Source organism: Penicillium hispanicum, assembly GCF_028827665.1.
Source record: "Penicillium hispanicum strain IBT 35686 chromosome Unknown utg000006l_segment0_segment0, whole genome shotgun sequence".
In the NCBI taxonomy this organism is placed as follows: Eukaryota; Fungi; Ascomycota; class Eurotiomycetes; order Eurotiales; family Aspergillaceae; genus Penicillium; species Penicillium hispanicum.
Genome location: NW_026623198.1, coordinates 214150 through 236706, shown reverse-complemented (window position 1 = coordinate 236706; position 22557 = coordinate 214150). Strand labels below are relative to the sequence as shown.

Here is a 22557-nt window from a genome sequence, read left to right as displayed (position 1 = left end):
GGTTGCACGCCAGCTTGATGGGACTTTTAACCGAGTCACAGCGCGTTCTTTTAGCCGTGAGGATTCCCGGTGCTTTCATCGGGTTCAAACTTCGCGAAGCTGTATTCTAGCTTCTTTTTACCGTGCGCTGGGTTGCACTATGACCTCATATGATCCCGGTCTCTGTAACTAACTAACTAGACGGCAGACGTCATTTTGCGCCTCCGGGGCGTTGCGATCTAAAGTGACGCCGGCTTTATTGCCGAGGCGCCCATCGGCATGCCGATGTCATGGCATGGTGTGGCATGGTATTCGTTAGGGGAAGAATGTCAGTTGTGGTTCCTGCGACTTGATAGCAATGCGAGAGGAAACAGACTGTCCGGTAGTGGGCAATAGCAGATTGCCTATCTACACGCGCATTGGGGCGATACTCGGGTAATTCATGGTCGTTGCATTCCTACGGGCTGCGCCGCCGGATTATTGCCTGTTTGGAGGAGCTCTAGCCTGACCCCGCGCTCTTATGCCAGCCATCATAAATCAACTCGGCCGGATTCTTGCTGGATGGGGAAGAAACTTCCCATCAACTGGCGATTCGGGTGCTCGACCCTGTCTGGTTCCCCTTGGGGACGGCGTAGTCGCCGGGCATCTCTCCTGGAATGCTGCTTGCGCGTCTTTGGAACAAAACGAGATTGCATTTATACATACTTCTATCCCATCACCAACCACGCAGTCATAGCAAGCCACCCCAGAACAAACACAACAGTCACGATCCCAGCACCCGCTCGGTCTGCGGTTGTGATCGTGCTTGTCTTCGTCTCGCCAGTCGAATCCCCCGTCCCGGCCGAGGGATCACTGGTACTATTTCCTCCGGTGGTCGAAGTGACTGGACTGGAGTGATTGAAGTTGATCAGGTTGGCGACGAAGACGTTGGTCGCGCTGATCTCCTCCTCCATGCCTATCCATCCGTCATAGTCTGACTGATACCACCGGACACCACATGTGTTATTGTCGTGGCCGGTGCACGACTTGGCGGCAGCTTCGGCGGAGCCTTGGAGCTTGGGCAGAATTGTATCGAAGGTCGAGGGCACGAGGAGCGCTGTGAATGCGAGCCAGGAGGACACGAGACCTTTGAACAGGATCTCGTTATCGTTGCAGACCTCTGTCGGCTCGCAGGTGACTTCTTTTAAGATGCTCCCGCCATCGCTGGTCGGGGTGAAGTGCTCAAAGGTCTTGTTCAACAGGCCATTGACTGCAGCAAGCCACGTCGAGCTTCCATTCGTCTACTCACCGTTTGTTAGTACCATCCGGGGTGTCTCTTGGGCAATATAGAGGGGCAAGGCGGGCTCACCATATTATACATATACGCCGAGCCCATCAGGTACGTCCCATAGTTGTACGACCACTGCGTGTTGCCCTGAGTGGCGCAGTTGTCGTCGACATTGGTGGAATCCGCCACGTTCCAGGTCGTGTTGCTCACAAGCGGCGACGACACAGACCAATCCCAGATCTTCCGGGCCCATTCAGCATACGTTTCGTTCTGCGTGTACCGCCACAGGCGCGCCGATAGCTGGAAGAGACCACCGTTCGAAATCGAGTTTTTCATGCCATATCCAGATTCCCACTGCCAGATCTGCCAGCGCAGCCCACCGTTGCACGAGCTAGTGTCCCACCGCTTCACCTGGCTGTTAAAGACGCCCTGCGCGAGCGCGAGCCAGGAGTACCCACTGGAACGGTCTTGAAACTTGAGCTCGGCTGCCGTCATGGCTGCGAGTCCCCAGAACATTTGGTCGTCATTACCCTGGTTTCATCGTCAGTGAGAATACACGTCAGCGCTGCGTCCTTGCAATGGAGTATCCGGCCATAGACCCCAGGACAAGAATCGGCTTCCAGGGCTTACTGACAAGATAGGACGAGTAGTTCGACGGCATGTAATCGCCGTCTCCAGCCTGCCATTCCAGTCCAACGCTGAGCTCGTCATTATAAGTGGTGTCGCCCGTGTAGTACCAGTATTGCAGCAGCGCGAGGAAAAGCGCCGCACCCTCCCACCATTTGGTCGCGAATGCTCCTGGGATATGGCCCGTTTCGTTACCCTTGTAGTAGGTCATCATCGCATAGGCCGATGTGCTCGCTGCATCTTTGATAGAATCTGTTGGGCTTGGTGTTAACTGCCGACGCCGCCATGAACTAGAAGGCAGAAAACATGCCGGCTGGACGTACCTTCATCGCTGATGTCCAAATCGATCGCACCCGCAAGGTGTGGAATTAGAAAAGCCACCAGTAATACCAGCCTCAGTCCCGGAAAAGACATCTGGACTGAAAGACCCAGGACTAAGAAACCGCCAATCCTTTCGACGTCAATGGATCTCGACTAGAATCTTCCCAAAAGAGACAGATGATCCCTGAATGTACCTGGAGCAGAGGATTGGGCATCTCGGTTGAGTTATGGTGATTCGACTTTTTAAACATGGTGTCCAGGTATGCGTAAGCCTGCGGATATGCACGCCAACTAGCCCATTATCGGCACCTCTCAGATCGAAGTGGGACCCGCGCCATCAAGAAACATACGTCAGCTCGTTTCGTGTGGATGGGTAGGCAGCAATTTGCAAGACTCGTTGGCTTCTGCTGGAGCCGGAGTTCCATTATTGCAACGATTCTTCCTCGCGGTCTCTGGCATGCTGGTCGACCAAGTGGAGAATCTTCTTGCTCGCGTCGTGTGGAAGTTGACGTACGGTGACTTGGCGCCACGTCGCACCGTTCAATCTGGAATTGGACTAACCAACCAGAAGAATATGGTGATACTGCGCTGTGAAATGTAGAGAGGAACGATTGCCTACAAGTGCATACAAGATCGTTGAAACATCCATGTGCTTCAAGGCTCGCCGATCGCTGCCCGAAGCGGCAGTTCCACGGTGCCTGCCAACCGTAGTACAATCTTGATCATCTTCATCTTTTATTTAACCTTCCCAGACATCCAACCACCTAGGCTTTTGATTCTCCCGACTACCAGAGGTAACTCTCCCCAGCTGCAGCCGGTATAGGTTATCCTGCACCCCGAACATCCACGCCACATCGATAGGAGACCCGATCCCTGTCTATATTGATTTTGAGCTCTCCACAACATCTCAATTCCCGACGGACCCGGCCAGGCAAGTCTCGATCAGCCCAGCAGTACCCAGTTTTTATTCTGAGTACGGTCTAAATAAAGCATCTTATTACCCAAGAACACGAATCTGTCAATTTTGATCTGCTAGCTTGGGTATGTGCTGAAAATATATCTGATAGCAATCCAGCTGCTTGATAGGTATTGCATGATAGCACAGGAGGACCATGACAGCAAAAAACCCACAACGCATGGTGAGGAAAAAGTAGAGGAGAATAATAAAAACACTGTCCCAATCTAGCCGACAAGGCGCTGATTTACGCACACAGGTGTCAACATTCACGCTGTCTAGCCATCGTCCAAGAAGACTCTCCTGGCGAGCTCTGAGGCAGAATGGCAATCACCTCACTATCTCGTGTAAATTCGCTATAAAGACCACTTATAATGTAGCGCGGACTCAGACAACGGCACGGATGGTATCGCGATGCGAATCCGTGGGAGTAGTTATCCGTCACGATATGGGCGCAGCGCATGATAATCGATCCATGGATGTCTGGTAGGATTACTGTAGTGCGATATCCAGTTTCTTGTTAGTATATCCTTGCCGCCAAGAGGTTGTTTTGATTGTAGATGAGGAATTCAGAGGAAAATACCTTAATAGGACATCCACTTATGCGTCCTCAGTTGCTGGTGGTATTAAATATAGCACGAAAAATGTTCGCCATGATTTGTGGAGGTCGGATGCCAGGGTGGAACATGGTTGAATGTAAAAGGCCGGTCTTGGGGTTTACCAGAGTGCTATCGGATATATTCCATCAACTGTGATCGTGGTGGATATTGGTGGGAACCTTGGTTCCTGACCGATATAGAGAGGAGGGCTTGTAGGAGGCTTGAAAGTACGGGATATATAGTAGGCGATGGAGGCGATAAAGTGGAGTGGAGCAAAATTCATTCATCGTTTCGGCTCTTATATATTTCATTCCGAGTATAGGGCTGACCGGGTGACCGGGTGAACGGGTGACCGGGTGGCACCCGGTCACCCGGTCAGGTCATTTTTAGTAGTTACCAGTGTTTACCAGTCTTTACTAGAGGGTTATAGTAAATTTTTTTATAGATCACATGATCTAAGCTGGCCGGGTGGAAATGGTTTTACTAGTATTTACTAGTAGCTCTCTGTTGTTTACCACTTTTTATCACTTCTTTTTTCTCACCCGGTCACCCGGCGAGCTTTATTCACCCGGTCAGGTTATTTATAATAGCTATTAGTAATTCTTAGTAATTTATAGTAGTTAATAGTTATATCTATAGATTATATAGTTATAAATCTATATCTAGTAATTTCTAGTAGCTAATAGTAAAATCTATCTATCTATATAACTATATAATCTATAGATTTATATATCTCTAACATTAACTAGAAATTATTAGTAACTACTAGTTATATATATATATCTAGTAATTTCTAGTAACTAATAGTATAATATATAGATATAGATATAGATATAATTATTAACTACTAAAAATTACTAGTAGCTACTATAAATAACCTGACTGGGTGACCGGGTGAAAATCTAAAAAAGCTGACTGGGTGATTATTAGATTAGCTAAATAGGAATTTATAGTAATTACTAGAAATTCTTAGTAAAATTCACCTAGTCACCCGGTGAGTTTATTAGCTAGAATTCTAGTTTTTTTTTCTATCTAATCCTATATAGAATTTATTAGTATATACTAGTAATTATTATAGCTATTAATAGCTACTAATAATTACTAGTATATACTAATAAATCTTATTTAGCTGACTGGGTGAACTAGTTTTTCTTACTAACAATTTCCTTTTCTTACTACTTTTTACCACTAAAACTTTTTAGATTATTATATATCTACTAGTAATTACTAGTATATATTAATAAATCCTACTTAGCTGACCGGGTGAATAGAACTCACCGGGTGACCGGGTGGTTAAAATTACCACTGATTCCTATAGATTCCTACTATTTACCACTGATTTTTTAGCCACCCGGCCACCCGGTCAGGTTTTTCCACCCGGCCAGCTTAGATCATGTGATATAAAAATATCAGATCAGAATGTTTACTATAACCCTCTAGTAAAGACTGGTAAACACTGGTAGCTACTAAGAATAAGCTGACCGGGTGACCGGGTTTCACCCTGCCACCCGTTCACCCGGTCACCCGATGAGCCAAACCCCTTTTCATTCCAGCGGGGAATTCCGTTAACACCCTTGTTAGGCGATCATAGTCATACCTGGAAATAGTTTGATGCGGCAGAAAGGACCTTATGTAGCTGCAACGAACAGAGAGTCGGATACAGTACTACTATAACCCATGGGCCATTGAAACACTCACAGTGACATGTAGAAGAGACCAACGTACATGAATGCCCGTAAGCCACCAAGGATGGTACTTTGAAGAATATTTGAAATCTCCCATCAAAAATACCCGAGTTTGGTATATTTTCCTTTTTCTTCTCATGTTGATTCATATAGCAAGACCGCACATAGTCTACAGCATTTTCTGCTTGGCCGAGGACATTTCAGATAGCTGGTACCTTCATCTACTCATCCTGGCTCTTCGGGTAGGATCTTGTCTTTTCTTTTCTTTTCTTTTCTTTTTTTTTTTTGGCCTTTCAACCACCAGAATTTACGGGATTCGTATTTATTTCTCGGTGTCAGACATTGGAACCAGTGAAGTTCTATATTCGATTGGAGTTTGGTCAGATTTGTCCTTCTAGGAGATCTATCATATCTCTAGGGGTCTATCCCAAGCCAATAATGAACACCAGGTAAAGAAAAGGCCCGAAGATTACACATCAAGAATCAGAAACAAAAGATCAGCAGGATATTTACAACTTGCTCCTGGGCGGTTGGTTCTTCAGCACCGCTGCGTTCCAGGGGTACGGATCAAACACTAGATCGTTAACTGGGTTCTCCTGGCTGGCTCGATGGAACAGGTCCTCGTATACCTGGCCATCGGAGCGTCCAAGGCTGCTGTCCAGTTGCCAGTCTGGAATAGCCCAGGCATCGACCAGACGCACGGCGTGAGGGCGGATCTCATCGAGCAGCTTCATGACGGCAGTAGTGCGGGCCAGAGTGATCTGGCGAACGGTGACGGCGCCCGACGAGAAGAACTCGGCGGCCTCACGCTCTAGTGTGTGGAGAGCGTACAGACGGAAGAGCTGGTGCATGAGGGTCTTGGTGTCCGTATCCAAAGCGGATGATAATTGAGGTGAGGAGACGGCCTCGTGGAAGTTCTTGACCACGAGATACTGAGAGTGGGCGGTCGAGAGACGCCAGAAATCGACCAGCAAACTATTCCATGAGCGCTTCTCAGCGTCGCGGTGCTTTAACGCCTCGAAGGTCAGATGGGCCGTGCGCCAGGCGAAGGCCGCCACAATGTCTGCATCCTCTTCGAGGACGTCGAATGAAGCACCCTTATCGCGGCGGTCGAGATAAGTTTTCAGGATGCGACAAGTGTCGTTGTCGGCCGCCTTGCCCGAAAGCACGGCACGAGCAGATTTGAGCAGCTAGAGAAGAATGTTAGGACCGATGAATTGGACCAATCACGAACAGAAAGGATACATACGTAGCGTGCCACCTGTTGGGTCAACATGTAGTTATCACCCTCCCAGGTAAGAGTGGGAAGGTAGTCAGAATACCACGGTCCAATGCCACTGTAGCTGCTGTAGCCGTGACCACCGCAGGCTCGACGGCAGACCTCCAGACCCTCGCCGGCGGTAGTGCTGGCAAGCGCCTTAAGACCACATGAGGTGGCGTGCAGGTCAGCCAACAGGTCGGCACCAGCCCGGAGTTCCTCAGGACCGGCACCTCGAGCGTCCTGGCCTGGCGAAGCAGCCGCCTTCATGCGGGTCTGGTTCTCCTGGTACAGACGCATCATGCCACGACCGGTGAAATGCAGGGCATACATGGATGCAAGAAGCGGCAACAGTCGAACCTGCACCATCTTGTAGTTAAGCACTTGGTTCTCACCAGCGCTGGCATCGGCATCGCGGTCCTGGAATTGTCTGCGGACCGCACAGTACCGAGTGGCAATCGTCACACCACGAGCCAGAACACCACCGGCTTGAAGAACGATGTTCGAGCGCACCCAGGTCAATGTACCGTAGACCAGAGTCGGAAGAGCGGGGCGGACGTATTTGTTGGTATCCTTATCAATCCGGGAGAAGCGGGCGAGCATGTTGACGTGAGGAACCTTGACGTTGTTGAACAGCAGGAAGCCATTGTCCATAGTGCTGCACACGGATATGAGCGGTCAATTACTGGCGAGCCGCTGAGGACCCGGAAACTTACTTGTAGCCAAACTTGGGCCCAATATCGCCCACATACACATTCTTCAACGGCTGGTGCGTCTGGAGGTCACGGACCTGCACCACGAACGGGTGAGGTCCGTAATTCCTCCCGCCAATGAACAGCTGAGCCATCACCACCGCGTGGTTTGCAGTACGTCCCAGAGAGCCAATCCACCATTTGGAGGCAGTCAGGGTCGGCGAGTTGATGGTGAAGGTCTTATCGTCGGGGTTCCAGGTGGCGGTAGTCTCGAGACCGCGTACGTTGGAACCGTGGCCGAGTTCCGTCTGGGCGTAGCATCCAATGATTTCATATTTGGCAGCGCGTTCGAGGAAAAGCTTGTGCTGTTCGGGGGTTCCTTGCTCGCGGAGGGTCACCTAGAGGAAACCCGGGGTCAGTTGGGAGTGCTTGTGCGGGGGCAGAACCCAGAGACACATACCAGGAACATGCTCGCGTGTAGGCCGTAGGGAGTTGGCTCGCCAACCAGCTCATTCGCCATGTGCAGCTCTTCCATATTCCACTGGTGCTGCTCGGCCAGCTGTTGCAGGCGCTTGGCCTTGGCCAGCGACCGCTGGAGCCGCTCCACGCGGCCGAGGGTGTGGTTCTGGGACTTGTCAAAGACTTTCTCAGGCTGCAGCAATTGCAGCAGCTTCTGTTGCCTTCCCAGGGACTCCTTCGTGTGCAATAACTCGGACAGCTTCTCGACGTTCAGATTGGACTGCGCCCGCTCTTGGGCGAGCAGTTCGGCGCCTTGCGGGCCCGATGGCTTCAGGGCCTTGACCCAGTCAGGAGGAGGAGACGGCATGGCGGAGGGAGTTGGGTGTGTGTAATGAACCGAGAGTCACCACGCGTCCACCCGGCGGAGGTTATAAGACGGATGTTCCCATCCCGATAACTCCAAGTTCCCAGAATGCCAGGCCGAGGGTGGCCGAATCAGGCAAGTGCCGAGGCTCAGCCCAAACGGGAAAAGCGCGACCGCGACCGCGACCGCCTCGACGATTCCGAGCATCAACTGTTCGTTCTTCTTCCAACGTTGCCATTATGAGCATTGCGCCATTCTTCTCCGGTCTTGCATCTCAATTTCTAAAAGAGTCGAGTCTTTCTCGCTTCATTTGGCTTCGCAACGAAGTTGCGCACGATGGGTGGCATCGGCTGCGCCCGTCCCGGCGTCAGCTTATTCGCGACCGGTGTTGGGCGCATGTCGGGTGTACCTCTACCCCAGCATAGCATGATGCTTGAGTAGGCCCTTATGCAGGAGGCGATCCTCGCCCGACCGGGTCAATCGGCAGCTTTGTTCTGCGGCTGAAGCCGAACATGCCAGCATTATAGCATTGGGAGTCTACAGTGCTCCTCCGGTGGACTCCCCAGTATAGTCAACGGCCTGGACATGAGCGGTTTTAATCATCAGTATCTTATTTAATTTCATTTACTCAACCCATATCTCTCATTTTAGTGCGGTGACCTCTATAGATCCCGCCTTGAACTGGTGTTCGGAATTCAGAGTCAACTGTACAGCGGATATGTGCGTGGACTAAAGCCGCAAAGAAGTCGATACAGAAAGAACACACCCGCACCTCTACGCTGCCATTCCTCCATTTCCTTCCGTCTCTCGCTGGAACACGTGAAGAATAGGAATCGTCGACCTGGAATCGGAGCGGCTCGGGACTCGCAGTATCGGATCAGATAAGAAGATCGGGCCCGATTTCACATGCCAGAGGCGTCTGCGAGCTTGTGACAAGCCACACACCTGTCATCCCCATCCTGCGCTATTCACTCCGACGCACCTTCGATACCCGCGGCAGTCCCAGCCACGCGAGAAAGATCGCCCCGGACAGGGCAATGATGAAAGGTTGCAACACGCTCACGCCCTTGGCCTGTGCCAGTGCGCCGACCGCGAAGGGAAGAATCGCCGCGCCGGAGCCTCCAAAGGCAGCCACGAATCCAATCGAACTCACGTGCAGGTGTCGTGGGAGCAGCTTGGTCACCATCACGACTGCGCCCGGGAACAGAGGGCCGAGGAAGAAGCCCTGCAGTGACACGGCGACGGCCGACGCGTAAAACTGCGGTACAAGCCAAAGCACCAAGCCGAAGGCGATCGAGCACAAGATGTATGCCTAGGTCGCCCAACGGTCGTCAGTATCGTGAGCATCATTTCCGTTCCGACGAGGGATCTTACTGCAATCGCCAACTTCTCACCCACTCGGGGCGTGACAAAACCCAGGACGACACGTCCTACGGTAATTCCCAGCCAGAACCCCGTGGCCGTCATACCGCTAGCAAACGCACCGCCGTGCCGGACGCGGATCATGAAGGTGACAATCCACCCGCCCAGCGCAACCTCCATTCCCACATACCCCAGCAAGAACAAGGAGCATAACCAGGTGACCCGCGCCGCGGGCTGCGTGAAGAGCGCCGTCCTAAGACCGCCTCTCTTGGTCGCTCCGACAGAGTCGGCATTGGTCTCGCGGAAGACGGCCCCTGTGGATTTCCAGAAGAATGTACCGCAGGCCACGATCTCGATGACCGCGCAACCCACCTGTGGATTTTTAGCTTTGCAGGGGCGTAACCGAACGTCCACGGAACACTGACCATGAAATAGTAGTAGAAATACCACGGCAGATTGGCCTGGGTGATCATGGACGTGGCGATCAAGGGACTGATCACTGCCCCCGCGCCGTACACTCCATGCAGGAGACCCAAGAGCTCGTTGGCGTTGGCCATATTCCCGATCCAGGCATTCCACGCGGCATCTTCCAGACCATTTCCAAAGCCGGCAAAAATGAAGGAGATTACAAGCACGGGGTACGGTGGGTGCACGCAGTTGACGATGTAGGCGATGAGATGGCAGCCTGGTCCGAGAAATGCAACACCACGCTGCCCTAGGCTGGCGTGGATGCGATGATTGAGAAAGGCTGCGAATGTATAGCCAACGAGTGGTGACAGGAAAACCAAGGATACAACTGTGTAGCTGAGGTTATAGTATGATTCGAGCTATGGGATGGGTCAGTATTCTCCTCAGAGTGTCGTAGCCCACTTGCACAATGGCCAGTCTTACATATGGGATCAAGGCCTGTTCCTCTGGTGAGCTTTTGTCTCGTTTTCATTCTATGCGTTCTTCGGCGATCTGATGGCGGTTACTCACACCGTACGCCGCATCATTGGCCCCCATGACCAGAAAGCTCCAAAACGTCGAGAAGGAGCGGTAGATATTGACCCGAGGCAAGTTCCATTTCTCCAATGCTCGAAAGCCATCGTTCTCTGGCGTTGAATTTGACAAGTCCGAGCCCGGCTGTTCGCTCGGCGGCAGCGGCAGCACCTCGACGGTGATGTGCGTATCGGGCGACTGTTCCTGAACGACACAGGTGGATGCCATGGTGCCTGCTATCTCGCACTTAACATGAGTGTCTTGGGGAGTAGTATTTCACGCCCAAAGAACATCCACGGTCAGCTCTGCACTGGGCTAAGTCAACTTCTCCAAACACGAGCGATTTGCATGCGGAGTTGCTTGGCGTCGGCGACTCGCCACGTAGCCGGCAAAACTTCGGGCACTGCGGTGTCGTCGGCGCCAGGTAGATTGCATTCAGATTGTGGAGGCCCGGATTCTACCCCGGATTTGAGATTGTTGGAATCTCCGGAGGTTTGATTGGATGGTGACCCAACCACGGATTGCTCGCGCCAACCTGATCATCCGACACTATCGTGGTCTGCTGGATTAGTCTGTTGATCTGGTCAAGGTCTAATCATCTCACCGGTTTCTAAAGATGCTCGCGTCGGGCAAGATTGGCAAGATTCACAACCTACGTAATATTGAGGTAGCCCGGTGATTTCGCTCTCCTTGATGGGAATCTCGATGACCTGGAGGCTGATGCTGATCCCCAGAATGAATGACATCACAGCCGCCACACCCTAACTACAATCTACTATCACTGTCTCGGAGCTTTATTCACTGGTGATAAATCGATCCAGTTGTACGTAGGACTAAACGGCTTGGGAGCTGCTGCTTGAATGAAGAATATACCTCTCATATAGTCAGTTTGAGAATCCGAGGAGCAAAATCATGAAATAATACCTCCATATCTACTACCTAGGATCCCAGGTCCATGCATCTGCAATGCTACTCATTGGTAGTAGTCAGGGTGATCCCGCTTGATGGCATCGGCACCCTTCTCACCAACCATGTAAACGCTGTTCTGGATCCGACAGTCGGGGATAACAGGGATTACGGACGCGTCAATCACGCGGAGATTCTTGACGCCGTGGACCTTGAGGCTGGGATCAACCACACCCTGCTGAATGTTCTTCGATAGACGAGCAGTCCCGCAAGGGTGGAAGGATGTCTGCGAGCGGTCGAGCACGGTTCGCTTCATGAGCTTGTCGTCGTGAAGCGGCATCGGCCAGGGATACTCGCTCTCAATGATGTCCTTGAAGCCCTCGCCATGTTTGAGCACATCGTAGGCATATCGGATACCTTCGCGGATGGCGATGATGTCCAGATCGTTGTTGAAGTAGTTCAGGTTGATGTTGGCTTGCTGCAGCGGATCGGCACTGTTGAGCGTCACCTCCCCGGGGTCGGAGACGGGGCGGACCAGGTCGACCATCACGGTGATGTAGCTTCCCTTGTCTGGTGTGGGATAGTGCCACTGGAAGGCACTGCCGAACAGACAGATAAAGTCGAGCTCGAAGTGAGGCTGGCCGTACGGGCAGAAGGGGTCTTGGTTGTCGTTTGCGGCCTTGGCTTGGCGATACTGAGGGTCCTTTTCCAAGTATTTGTCGACGCGAGGAAATCCGACCATTTCGAGGAATCCAGAGCCCAATGGACCGCTGTGGTTGCTCTGGTAGGTTTGGATAGCTTGTTTGTTATGGGGGGTTCCCGCGCGCAGCACGGCGTCGTCCATCCCAAAGCCGTCCTTCACGCGAAGAACAAAAGGAACACCCGGGTGGTCGAGGAGGTGCTGACCGACATGGGGGCTTTCAACAATGACCGGAATTCCGTGCTTCTTGAGTTCCACAGAAGGCCCAATGCCACTAAGCATCAGCAGCTTGGGAGACTCGAAGACTCCCTGGGAGACAACCACCTCCCGGGTGGCGAAGAGATTGAGCTCCTGGCCGGAGGCTGTGATCACAGTCACACCCTTGCAGGTCTTATCAGCCTCGTCGACGATCAGTTTCTTCGAGTGCACCTGGGGAAGGACGGTGATGTTGGGTCTGTCGGTGACACACAGAAAACTGCCCGAGCGACGGCCCTTGTAAATCGTGTTGACACTATGGGTCAAGCCAAGCATGGTACCGTCGAAGATGTTCTCGGTGATGGGCTGACCAGTCGACTTCCATGCCTTGGTGAGAAGGTCCCGGAAAGGCTTCATCTCGGGGAGAAGCTCCGAGTGGGAAATTGGGATTGGGCCATTTGGCCCAATTTTCTTCAGCTCCGGCGAGTACGCCTGGTGATCGTCATGGTAGGTTGCACTTTTCCGCAGGTAGGGGACAAGCGGATCCCAAGTCCATTCTTTGCCTCCGTACTCCTCCCACATATCAAAAGTTCCCTTGGATCCAGGAGCCCAGGTGAAGTAGTTCAGGGACGAACTGCCACCCAGAGCCTTCCCACGGGTATTGGGCTTCTCAACGCGCTCGTAGTCGTCTCGCTTGATCATGGTTGTTTTGTATGCCCAGTCATGCTTGCCATCTCGAAGGTTCATGGCTTCTGAAGGAGTTCTAATCTCCTCAAGGTCTTTAGAGTTGGCAACACCGGCTTCAATAACCAAGATCCTGGCCTGAGGATGCTCGGCCAGACGACCAGCAACAATGTTCCCAGCGGTACCGCCACCGACGACGATAAAGTCGAACCGCGCATTGTCCTGGACAGACATGATGAGGGGGATCGGTTGGGGATCTTGAAATCGATTCAAAGCGCTGAAGATAAAGAGGAAGTGTTCTGCCAACAGAACGGACAACTTCCAGGTGCCTTTTTATACGTGATGCGCCGGGCTTTCTGGAACAGAAGCGATTAGATGAAAAACATAGTGCATGCATCCCACATTCTAGCCCCTCAGTATGCGTCATTGATTTGAATGAAGCTACCAGATAAGCAGTTGCACAAGTGCGGGACTTGTCTCTTCATCTCCCCTTGGCTTCATGGTCTTCCCCAATTGGGATCAAGCGCATGAGTTGCACGAGTTACGCAATAGCGTTATTTTGTGCCGACCCGCGTTGTGCTCAAGACGTCAGGGCTAGCATGAGCGGAGGCCTTTCACTGGTCGTATTACTAGGTCGGCTGGGACGGACTAAGAGGAGAGCCAGGTTGATGATCTCATTATTCACTGAAGGCCGAGAGAGTCTGGGTCGAGGCACTGCGCCAGATCAACAAATAGAAAACGAGGGCGATCTCACGTCCATCAACCACCGGCATGGTCGTTACTCCACAAGTCAAGAAAGATGCCACCGGAATTGGAAGAGATCCACGACATGCGTCCGGCTGAAAACTTGCTGCCGTTCTCCTGTCCGTCCACCATGTGGAGCACAGTGCAGAGTCCCATCAACGGATCCCCCGGCTTAACATCGGCCACTTTCGATGCTGGCGGCCCCGACATTAAAATGGGTTGGCAGGACTTCGTTTCACCTTGTCTTAGCTTTGACCAATTCCTCGAAGTAGACCGAAAGTAGATCACGAAACCTGGGATCCGAACCGTGGTCAGCGCCATGCATCCAACCATTCTGCTAAATCGGCATCACACTACCTTGACGCCCTCCATGCGGTGCGATCATTTTCCACTCGGGGTCGGGAAGCAAGTGTCAAGCACCGACAAGCTTTTGGTGGGTTCGGATTGGCGCGCTTGGGAGGTGAATGAAATGGGAAGTAGTATTTCGCCAATCAGATGTCCAGATGGGAGTGGAGGTAATCCCCCCGCGCAGAGGATGAGTGGTGAGTGTAAGAGTCATGCTTCAGAGCCAATCCGAAGGCGTTGGAAACTAACAGCCATGCGACGAGCGCTAGAATCCAGGATATTTAAATGGCACTGTCGATTCACTCAATGGAGCCATACTACGCCCTGTTCGTCTGGTTTGAGCTTTCACCACCATCCCTAGCAATCATTCACCATGAGCGACCGGAAATACTACACTCTCGCAGAGGGTAAGTGGTTTTGCAGACCTCAGTGGTGTGTCTCATTATAACTATTTCTAGGTTGCCCTTTTGCAAGCAATAGCACTGCTCTTCTGATGCGCGGCAGACAGGGTGGTGGGCTCGGATTACTGCAAGACACCCAGCTCATCGAGATCTTGGCTCATTTCTCGCGCGAAAGAATACCTGAGCGGTAGGTCTCTTTCTCAATCAATCGGCAACCGTGGATTCATCGCAGTATGCTGACCTTAGGCCTCCAAAGAGTGGTTCATGCGAAAGCTGTCGGGTACGTTGTAAATTCTCTACCGAAGAACCTGCCGTTAACCCTATGAAGATGTTATGGCGAGTTTGAAGCCACTCGCGATTGCTCCGATTTCACCAGCGCCAGTTTCCTCAGCAAGGCTGGAAAGAAGACACCCGTTCTGCAGCGTGTATCAACGGTCGGGCCCGAGTCGGGATCGGCGGACACTTCTCGCGATGTCCACGGGTGGGCGATGAAGCTGTACACAGACGAGGGAAACCTCGACTGGGTTTTCAACAACACGGTATGCCCAGCTGCTCCCTCTGCAGTATCGGAAAGCCCCATCCTTAACTTCAACCATTACTTCAGCCTGTCTTCTTCATTCGAGATCCGATCAAGTTCCCCTCAATGAACCGGTCCCACAAGCGGCACCCCCAGAGCCATCTGCCCGATGCAAATATGGTGAGTCCCTAACTCCTGACTGGCAATGGATCGTTCTAATCAACGAGACAGTTTTGGGAGTATGTTGTTTCCTGGTTCTCCTTCTTCATCGGTTATTCAGACTCTAAATGAATCAAGTTTCCACGTTGGCAACCCCGAGGGCATACATCAATTGTTGGTTTTGTTCAGCGACCGCGGCACTCCCAGATCGGTTCGCTATATGAACGCATACAGTGGCCACACATACAAGTTTACGAAGTCGGTATGCGACATGACAGTCGAGATGCTCAAGATTGCTCCTACTAAGAGTCTGCTTAGGATGGCTCGTTCAAATATGCCAAGATCCACGTCAAAACGCAGCAAGGAATCGAGAACTTCAGTCGCAACGAAGCTACCAAGATAGCAGGAGAGAACCCCGACTATATGATCCAGGACATGTTCGAGGCTATCGAGAGGGGCGACTATCCAGTTTGGAACGTCTACGTCCAGCTGATGAGTCCCGAGGAGGCCGAGCAGTACGAGTGGAACATCTTTGACATGACCAAGGTGTGGTCCCATAAGGATTACCCTCTCCAGCAGATTGGCCGTCTTACTATGAACCGAAATGTAAGTCTTGTCCGCTGTGCTTCATCATTCCGTCGCAGTGACTGAGACGAGTGGCAGCCGCAAAACTATTTTGCGGATATCGAACAAGCGGCCTTTTCCCCATCGACGATGGTTCCAGGGTTCGCCGCGTCCGCCGACCCAGGTACGTCGTGGAAGAACTCATCGACGTTATCTCCTGGCGTGTCTTGAAACTAACCTGCACCGAAGTGCTTCAAGCACGACTGTTCGCCTACCCCGACGCGGCTCGCTATCGACTGGGCGTGAACTACCAGCAACTCCCTACCAACGCAGCCAAGGTCCCAGTGTACTGCCCCTTCCAGCGGGATGGAGCCATGCGGTTTGATGGCAACTACGGCGGAGATCCCAATTACGTTGGCTCCTCGATCCAGCCCACCAGGTTCTACCAGGACGTGAAAGGAACGGCCCCCGAAGCCCTGAGCCTACACACCGAACATGAAAAATGGGTGGGAGAGGTTTCGGCCTTTACCAGCCAGATCACTGACGCGGACTTTGTCCAGCCTGCAGCCCTGTGGGAGGTCATTGGCCGTGAACCCGGTCACCAAGACCGGGTGATTGATAATCTCGTCGGCAGCTTGAAAGATGTGAAGTACGCCTCACTGCGCGAGGCTGTGTATAGTATGTGTTCTCTAGCGACTCTCGGAAGGCACCTGTGTGTTGCACAAGTCTAACTCTACTTTCAGGCCTTTTCAGCCGTGTCAACATCGATTTGGGGTCGAGGCTGCAAGAGCGGACCGAAGCAGCAATCAGGACCGCGTGAGACGGATCTAATGTGCAGTAATTCCATCGTGCTGCATATTTTGCGGCAGTTCTGGAAGGTAGTGGAACTCCGGGTGCATGGTTCGTTCGATTTCTTATGTCACGTATGTTAGATGATAAATCTACCGTACTATTACGCTGGGGGTGATCGCTACTCGCCTCGGGCCAGGATCGGCGCACTGGAAATCTAAGCGTCGATTGGCGCAGATTTAGATTGTATATACTTATGTTTTTTGTTGGAATGATTAGTGGCATAAATCGTGAATAATTAAAATAATTCATTCATGTAGTTGACGCTAATATATAAATCGATTGTTTTGAATTTTTTTTTTGTTTTTTTATCATTGAAAGTAGGATCTAAAACCTTAACTCTAGCTCGATCAGATGTAATATTTAATACAATAAATATAGAATATCTACGATTAAACAACAAGGTTTTATTAAAGGCATTGGGCGTCCAGTCTCTGATTTTCATTAGAGGGGAGACATAAACCCAATCTCGGCAAAGATACGGCATTAACGAAACCTGGAGCGCGTTAAGTGAGCAATGTCTTGCATTGCCGCCTCGAATAACTGACAGTCTTTTAGCGTAAATATCTACGCTGGTACAGAGCTCACAATATCTTTATTTCCAAGCACTATAGATAGAGGCACATGGCTCATCGGAGAAAAGGCTTGTGAAAACTGTACGTTGTGTTGTCACCAGGCCGTGTTTTCTTGAAACAATTGACATAATAAACTGACAGCGGAAGCCAGCTTCGCTATCAGATTGTCCAAAAAAATGAGGCGGCCTCTTTGATCCTTATGATTCTTCAACATGGAGAAATCAGGATGGACGTCCTATGAGACATTCCTCCACCCAAGCAACCTACGGGGCAGATACAATACTCGTGGATTCTACGGAGGTGTACGAAGACCAGCTTATCATTATCAATGATGAAGATACCTGGATTGTATTGCGTGGCCTCGCTGTGAGCTTAAGCGACCATGCTCTAAGCGAACACACTGATTTTAAAGGGTGTTCAAGCTTCTCTTACAATTGGAGGTGTAGATCAGGACCGATATAGGACTAGTGATGCGATTTTTCATCTGACCAGGAATTTGATTCTCGTTGTTTCACTGAATACCATATCAATTTCGTCCGACTCAGAAGATGAAAAAGGCATTGCTACACATCATCAAATTACAACCTCTGCCCCGAGAACTAGCTCTCTCTTACACCCTCGACTCCTCGACTAGCTACATATGGCTGCCGGAAACCGCCTTCAATACCTTTGGCCAGGCTCTCAATCTTACCTATGATAATCATCTAGGTTTTTATACCTCTGGAAGCGATACATCACCCCGGCAGCTTCTACTAGCTATGGACTTGTCGATCACGTTCTCCATTTCCGACTTTCCCAATGCCACCCACGGTGTGAATATAACACTCCCCTTCCAACCCGTTGATCACTACTCTCCTAACCAAGCCAAATTTGACGAGGATGTTGTCGACGGGAGCCAGGATATTTTCCGCATTGGTTCCTATCGACAAGGCAGGAGCCCTCCACAGGGGGGTGAGGGCTCATCAGCCAAACAGAAGACAGACATATATGCATTACCCGGTGAGTGGGGCTCGGATGGTGATCGGCTCGTCAGTGGCCTTACCTTAGTCCTACGCGTGAGAGGTGCGGTCTCGCCACTTCGGGATGGCTTTGCTCCTCCCTCCGGGGTAAATTAAATATTTACTGCTCCTCGCCCTGCCTTTCTCTTCCTTCTTCAGCCTCCCTCTTCTTCCCTTCTTCCTTGGACCTGTTGGGAAACACAATGTATGTTCTTTACTCTATCCCTTTTTCTCCTTCCTCTGCCGGAAGTCTTTCTCCCGAAGGATTTGCAATTAACCCTTTTTGTTTCCGCTTTCAGGAATTCCACCGTGTTGCCCTCGGCCACCTACTGGGGCCAGTATGAGGAAATCACCAAATCCAACACTGATTTGAACATTGCCGAGAGATTATGGGTTGCTTGGTTTGCCTGGATGCAGAACGATGTCCTCGCCACCGGTATCATGTCCTTCGTGATGCACGAGGTGGTCTACTTCGGTCGCTCCCTTCCTTGGATCTTCATTGATACCCTGGGTTTTTTCAAGAGGTACAAGATTCAGAACGTAAGTTGGGTCTCAATCCCCCACGTCAACGGTGCTGTGCTAACCCCGGTTTCCTCCCCCTCTTTAGAACAAGATCCCCTCATTGAAAGAACAGTGGAATTGCGCCAAGTTTGTGCTTCTCAGCCACTTCACTGTTGAGCTCCCTCAAATCTGGTATGTCTCTTTTAAAATCCTATATTCATCGCCACCAGTGTGACCAATCTTTCCAGGCTCTTCCACCCGATGGCCCAATTCTGCGGCCTGTCGACTTCGATTCCCTTTCCCTCCCTCTGGACTATGGCCTACCAGATCGCCATCTTTTTCGTGATGGAGGATACCTGGCACTACTTCTCCCACCGCGCTCTCCACTGGGGCCCCCTTTATAAGGCCATCCACAAAATCCACCACCAGTACTCCGCTCCCTTTGGACTGGCTGCCGAATACGCATCTCCAATCGAAGTCATGATTCTGGGTTTCGGTGCCGTCGGCTGCCCCATCGTCTGGTGCGCTTTCACTGGTGACCTACATATTCTCACCATGTATATCTGGATTGTGCTGCGCTTATTCCAGGCCATCGACGCTCACTCTGGTTACGAATTCCCCTGGAGTCTCCACCATTTCCTTCCCTTCTGGGCCGGTGCCGACCACCACGATCTCCACCACGAAAAGTTCATCGGAAACTACGCCAGCAGCTTCCGCTGGTGGGACTACCTCCTTGACACTGAGTACACCCCCGATGCGCTGAAGCGCCGCAGAGAAGGCAAGGCCGGAGCGAAGAAGGCTCAATGATCTGATCTGATAATGATTCAATGGCAGCCAGTTTGCCTGTTCTCCTTCGCACTCGGACTTGACCTTGTTCGAGCCGTTGTTTATCGCATAATAGCCTAGTCTGCTCTTCTAATATTGTTATCGGAGATAGAGAAGTTTTCTAGATTCCATGTCTTCTCAGCCCTGTCTCTTTCAAGGATCTAAATCTCTTTCTTAATACATATTCAATCAACCCCCTTTTTATACGACATGTAGATCGTAGAATGGTGTAGATTGAGACTGGAAAACTATCCCCTGTTAATCCATGACGCTCCATGCTGCGCCCTGAAAATATGAGTGTTATCCATAGCGCTCTGCCACCCTCGGCGAAGCTATCCTACCTAAACCAATTGCATGGTCTTAAAATTCAGGGGACTGAGTATATAAGTAGACAACCTACCAAGTAGTAGTTATAATATTTATGTCTCTAATACTCGCTGTCTACGCCACTGACATCCTAGCGCTAAACTAAGTACTTCTTGGCTCTGACTATAATTATTTCAAAACTAGTTACAAAATACAATAATCTATGTCCAAATCTGTATAAGGAATACCAGCGTGAGGCGCCCAGGTACGATGAAGGTCAAGATACGACAAATATCAGGCAGCGTGTAGTAGCATTCGTGAGGACAGCGACCAGGGTGAGAGCAGTTGGCGCTTTTAAACGCCAGCGAAAGCTGGAATCCATTGTGGCCATTTTGGCGCTGCAGAGGACAGGGGGCGTTCTTTGGGGTACCAAGAGGCTTGAATAGAGATTCAATGCACCTATTGATCTCCCTGTTGACGAGTAAACAAGAAGCGATAAATTACAGTTTTATACATCAACAACCAGGATTAATTAGAACTTCTTTCTCTCCTAATATCTTTCATGTCATGTACCACTTAATTTGAGGTTTGAGGAATTTGTGTAGAACTTTTGCACAGAGATATATTTGAGCCACACAGGTCTAAAATGTAGGGTATGTTGTGAAAACGTGATAAATTTTATTATTTGGCGACCCAGAGAGCTCTGGGATGGTTTATACATTGAAAAGATAGTGTACAAAATTGAAAGCAGAGTAAACATATGCTGGTTGAAATATAAATCATGGTTACTATGTGGATAACGTTATCCATGGATCCACGGTCACCCGATCGATCGAACAGCAGATAATGATATATGCATACAATATGTATTAAAACTAAGTTAGGCCAAGAAACCACCTTGACGTCGAATATTCTGACTACCTAGATTATTCAAATCTAACGGGCTTATTGCATACACCAAGTTGCCCGACTCTCTGGACTTTACCGACCTATAATACATACTAGCGGTTTTTTATAACACCGTCGATACGTCTGAAAGCTCATCTCCTGCTATTCCGCCGCTTCCAATTTACCTAGGTAGGTGCCTAGGTAGGTACCAGGGGGGCGTACGCTTAACTAATCCAAACATACAACAACTAATACGAGCGCTCCACACATCATTTTGACATCTCCAACCACCCTTCGAGGTGTCGACCCTTCCGGTCCCGCATATCTGCATGGCCGAAAATGTCTCCCCAGTCCTCTAGCTCGTCGAGTAGAACGCCCCAGTACTTTTTTGTCGCGGGGATGGGGCAGTCGGAAGCGCGAAGCCATACGATGAGGGAGCATTGGAAGTGGCGACACAAGCGCAAGAACGAGGCCAAAACACACTCCCGGACGAGTTCGTCGCGAACTTTGCTTCCACGATCGAAAAGCGGGTCTCACGATGAATATTCACCTACAACGAATATGTCTATCTCAGCGTTCGAACAGGGCCCGAGCGAGGTGCCAGAGAATCGAGAGACCCTATTCGGCGTGCCGGCGCAGCTGGTTGGCGGGTTGAGCCATGCGCTGTCGAGCTCGAGACCAGATCCGTTCCAGACGTGTCCCGTTCACTTGACCAGCCAGCATCAGAAGCTCCTCTTCCACTGTGCGTCTTCGGTGTCGAGAACATCGTCGCTGGAATTTCGCTGATGGGACCTCAGGGATAAGTACCCATGCCGCCATGATGTTCGAAGATTTGCACGTCACGGAGTTTAATCCGATGAAAGATGTTTGGTTTCCACTAGATCTTTCGAACGCGTCGTCGTTCAACTGCATTATGGCGCACTCAGCCGCCCATTTATCGCACTTGTACGCTGGCACTCCTCCGGGACGTGGAACGAATTCTGCCGATGCTCTCAAATATAAAATCGAGGCTGTCAGGATACTACGCCTTTGGCTTCGAGATCCGGAGAAGGAACTCAGCGCGGATTCCTTCTCTGCTGTCGTTCGTTTGCTCACGTTCGAGGTACATTATCCAAGTGCAAATTTTCCCGAGATAAACCGGCTAATATATCTATTCAGCGGTATTGGGGTACAGTGGAAGATTGGAACATTCACCGCGACGGACTACAGAGAATGATCGATGCCAAAGGTGGAGTCGAAGCGCTACACGACAACTGGCGTTTGGAACTTGTGGTTTACCTGTGGGTGATCATTGCCACCAGTATAGATCGATATATGACACGACTGACTACTCCCAGCGTCTCGCTCATGTCACGGCCGTCGTGGCTCGAGCCCACTAACCACCTCGAGCGAATCTCTCGTCCGCCACTTTCATCTCCAACGCAACAGCAATCCCCATCTTTTGACATTCACAAAGTTCGCTGTCTTTGGTTGATATCATTTATCCAGGACATGAGAACATTCATGGGATCTTTCTACGCCCGAGGACTTTCGTCCTTCCCTTTTGCTCATGCTGCAGTGGCGCTTTTGCGTCACGACTTTCAGCGTTCTTTTGGGTCTTTATCTGATGACTCGCGCGTCTCGGAACGGGAGAACGAACTGCTGGTGTGTCTGTTCTCTATTAGTGTCCTAGTACAGGAGTCACTTTCTGCTCTGGCTGAGGAGGATCTCACAACGCCCACTAGACCGAACGCACTGAATGGACTTGAGAAGCTTCTTAGGAGCTCTCACCACATATGGGAACATTCAGTCCATAAGTTGCGCTCGATCTTATATGAAAGCATGGCCCGATCGCACTACGAAGGGGGGTCC

The 22557-nt window shown here is 50.8% G+C and overlaps 7 protein-coding genes across 7 annotated transcripts; 3 read left to right on the top strand and 4 right to left on the bottom strand.

Moving 5' to 3' along the window:
- Positions 1-686: 686 nt before the first annotated feature.
- On the bottom strand, positions 687-2287 carry N7459_006435 (glycoside hydrolase family 76 protein; the record flags this gene model as incomplete). The annotated part of the gene is made up of 4 exons (XM_056945603.1): positions 687-1259; positions 1328-1777; positions 1881-2125; positions 2197-2287. 4 exons carry the CDS (start codon positions 2285-2287, stop codon positions 687-689), a joined length of 1359 nt encoding a protein of 452 aa, XP_056797602.1.
- A 3655-nt stretch (positions 2288-5942) lies between these two features.
- On the bottom strand, positions 5943-8209 carry N7459_006434 (uncharacterized protein; the record flags this gene model as incomplete). Its single annotated transcript, XM_056945602.1, has 4 exons — positions 5943-6623; positions 6683-7349; positions 7408-7781; positions 7844-8209. The coding sequence occupies 4 exons, from the start codon at positions 8207-8209 to the stop codon at positions 5943-5945; spliced, it is 2088 nt and encodes a 695-aa protein (XP_056797601.1).
- Positions 8210-9170: 961 nt separating this feature from the next.
- N7459_006433 (MFS transporter) lies at positions 9171-10777 on the bottom strand (the record flags this gene model as incomplete). Its single annotated transcript, XM_056945601.1, has 5 exons — positions 9171-9518; positions 9581-9940; positions 9994-10395; positions 10460-10474; positions 10547-10777. The coding sequence occupies 5 exons, from the start codon at positions 10775-10777 to the stop codon at positions 9171-9173; spliced, it is 1356 nt and encodes a 451-aa protein (XP_056797600.1).
- Positions 10778-11522: 745 nt separating this feature from the next.
- On the bottom strand, positions 11523-13268 carry N7459_006432 (GMC family oxidoreductase; the record flags this gene model as incomplete). Its single annotated transcript, XM_056945600.1, has 1 exon — positions 11523-13268. The coding sequence occupies one exon, from the start codon at positions 13266-13268 to the stop codon at positions 11523-11525; it is 1746 nt and encodes a 581-aa protein (XP_056797599.1).
- A 1228-nt stretch (positions 13269-14496) lies between these two features.
- N7459_006431 (catalase) lies at positions 14497-16584 on the top strand (the record flags this gene model as incomplete). Its single annotated transcript, XM_056945599.1, has 11 exons — positions 14497-14530; positions 14582-14711; positions 14757-14804; positions 14853-15063; positions 15129-15221; positions 15273-15280; positions 15339-15462; positions 15519-15806; positions 15864-15948; positions 16014-16442; positions 16508-16584. 11 exons carry the CDS (start codon positions 14497-14499, stop codon positions 16582-16584), a joined length of 1527 nt encoding a protein of 508 aa, XP_056797598.1.
- Positions 16585-17736: 1152 nt separating this feature from the next.
- Positions 17737-19494, top strand: N7459_006430 (sterol desaturase family protein; the record flags this gene model as incomplete). The annotated part of the gene is made up of 4 exons (XM_056945598.1): positions 17737-18294; positions 18526-18726; positions 18794-18879; positions 18936-19494. The coding sequence occupies 4 exons, from the start codon at positions 17737-17739 to the stop codon at positions 19492-19494; spliced, it is 1404 nt and encodes a 467-aa protein (XP_056797597.1).
- Positions 19495-21045: 1551 nt separating this feature from the next.
- N7459_006429 (uncharacterized protein) lies at positions 21046-22005 on the top strand (the record flags this gene model as incomplete). Its single annotated transcript, XM_056945597.1, has 3 exons — positions 21046-21448; positions 21504-21808; positions 21865-22005. Coding segments are annotated over 3 exons (849 nt in total), but the record flags the coding sequence as incomplete, so codon positions are not given.
- Positions 22006-22557: the final 552 nt, after the last annotated feature.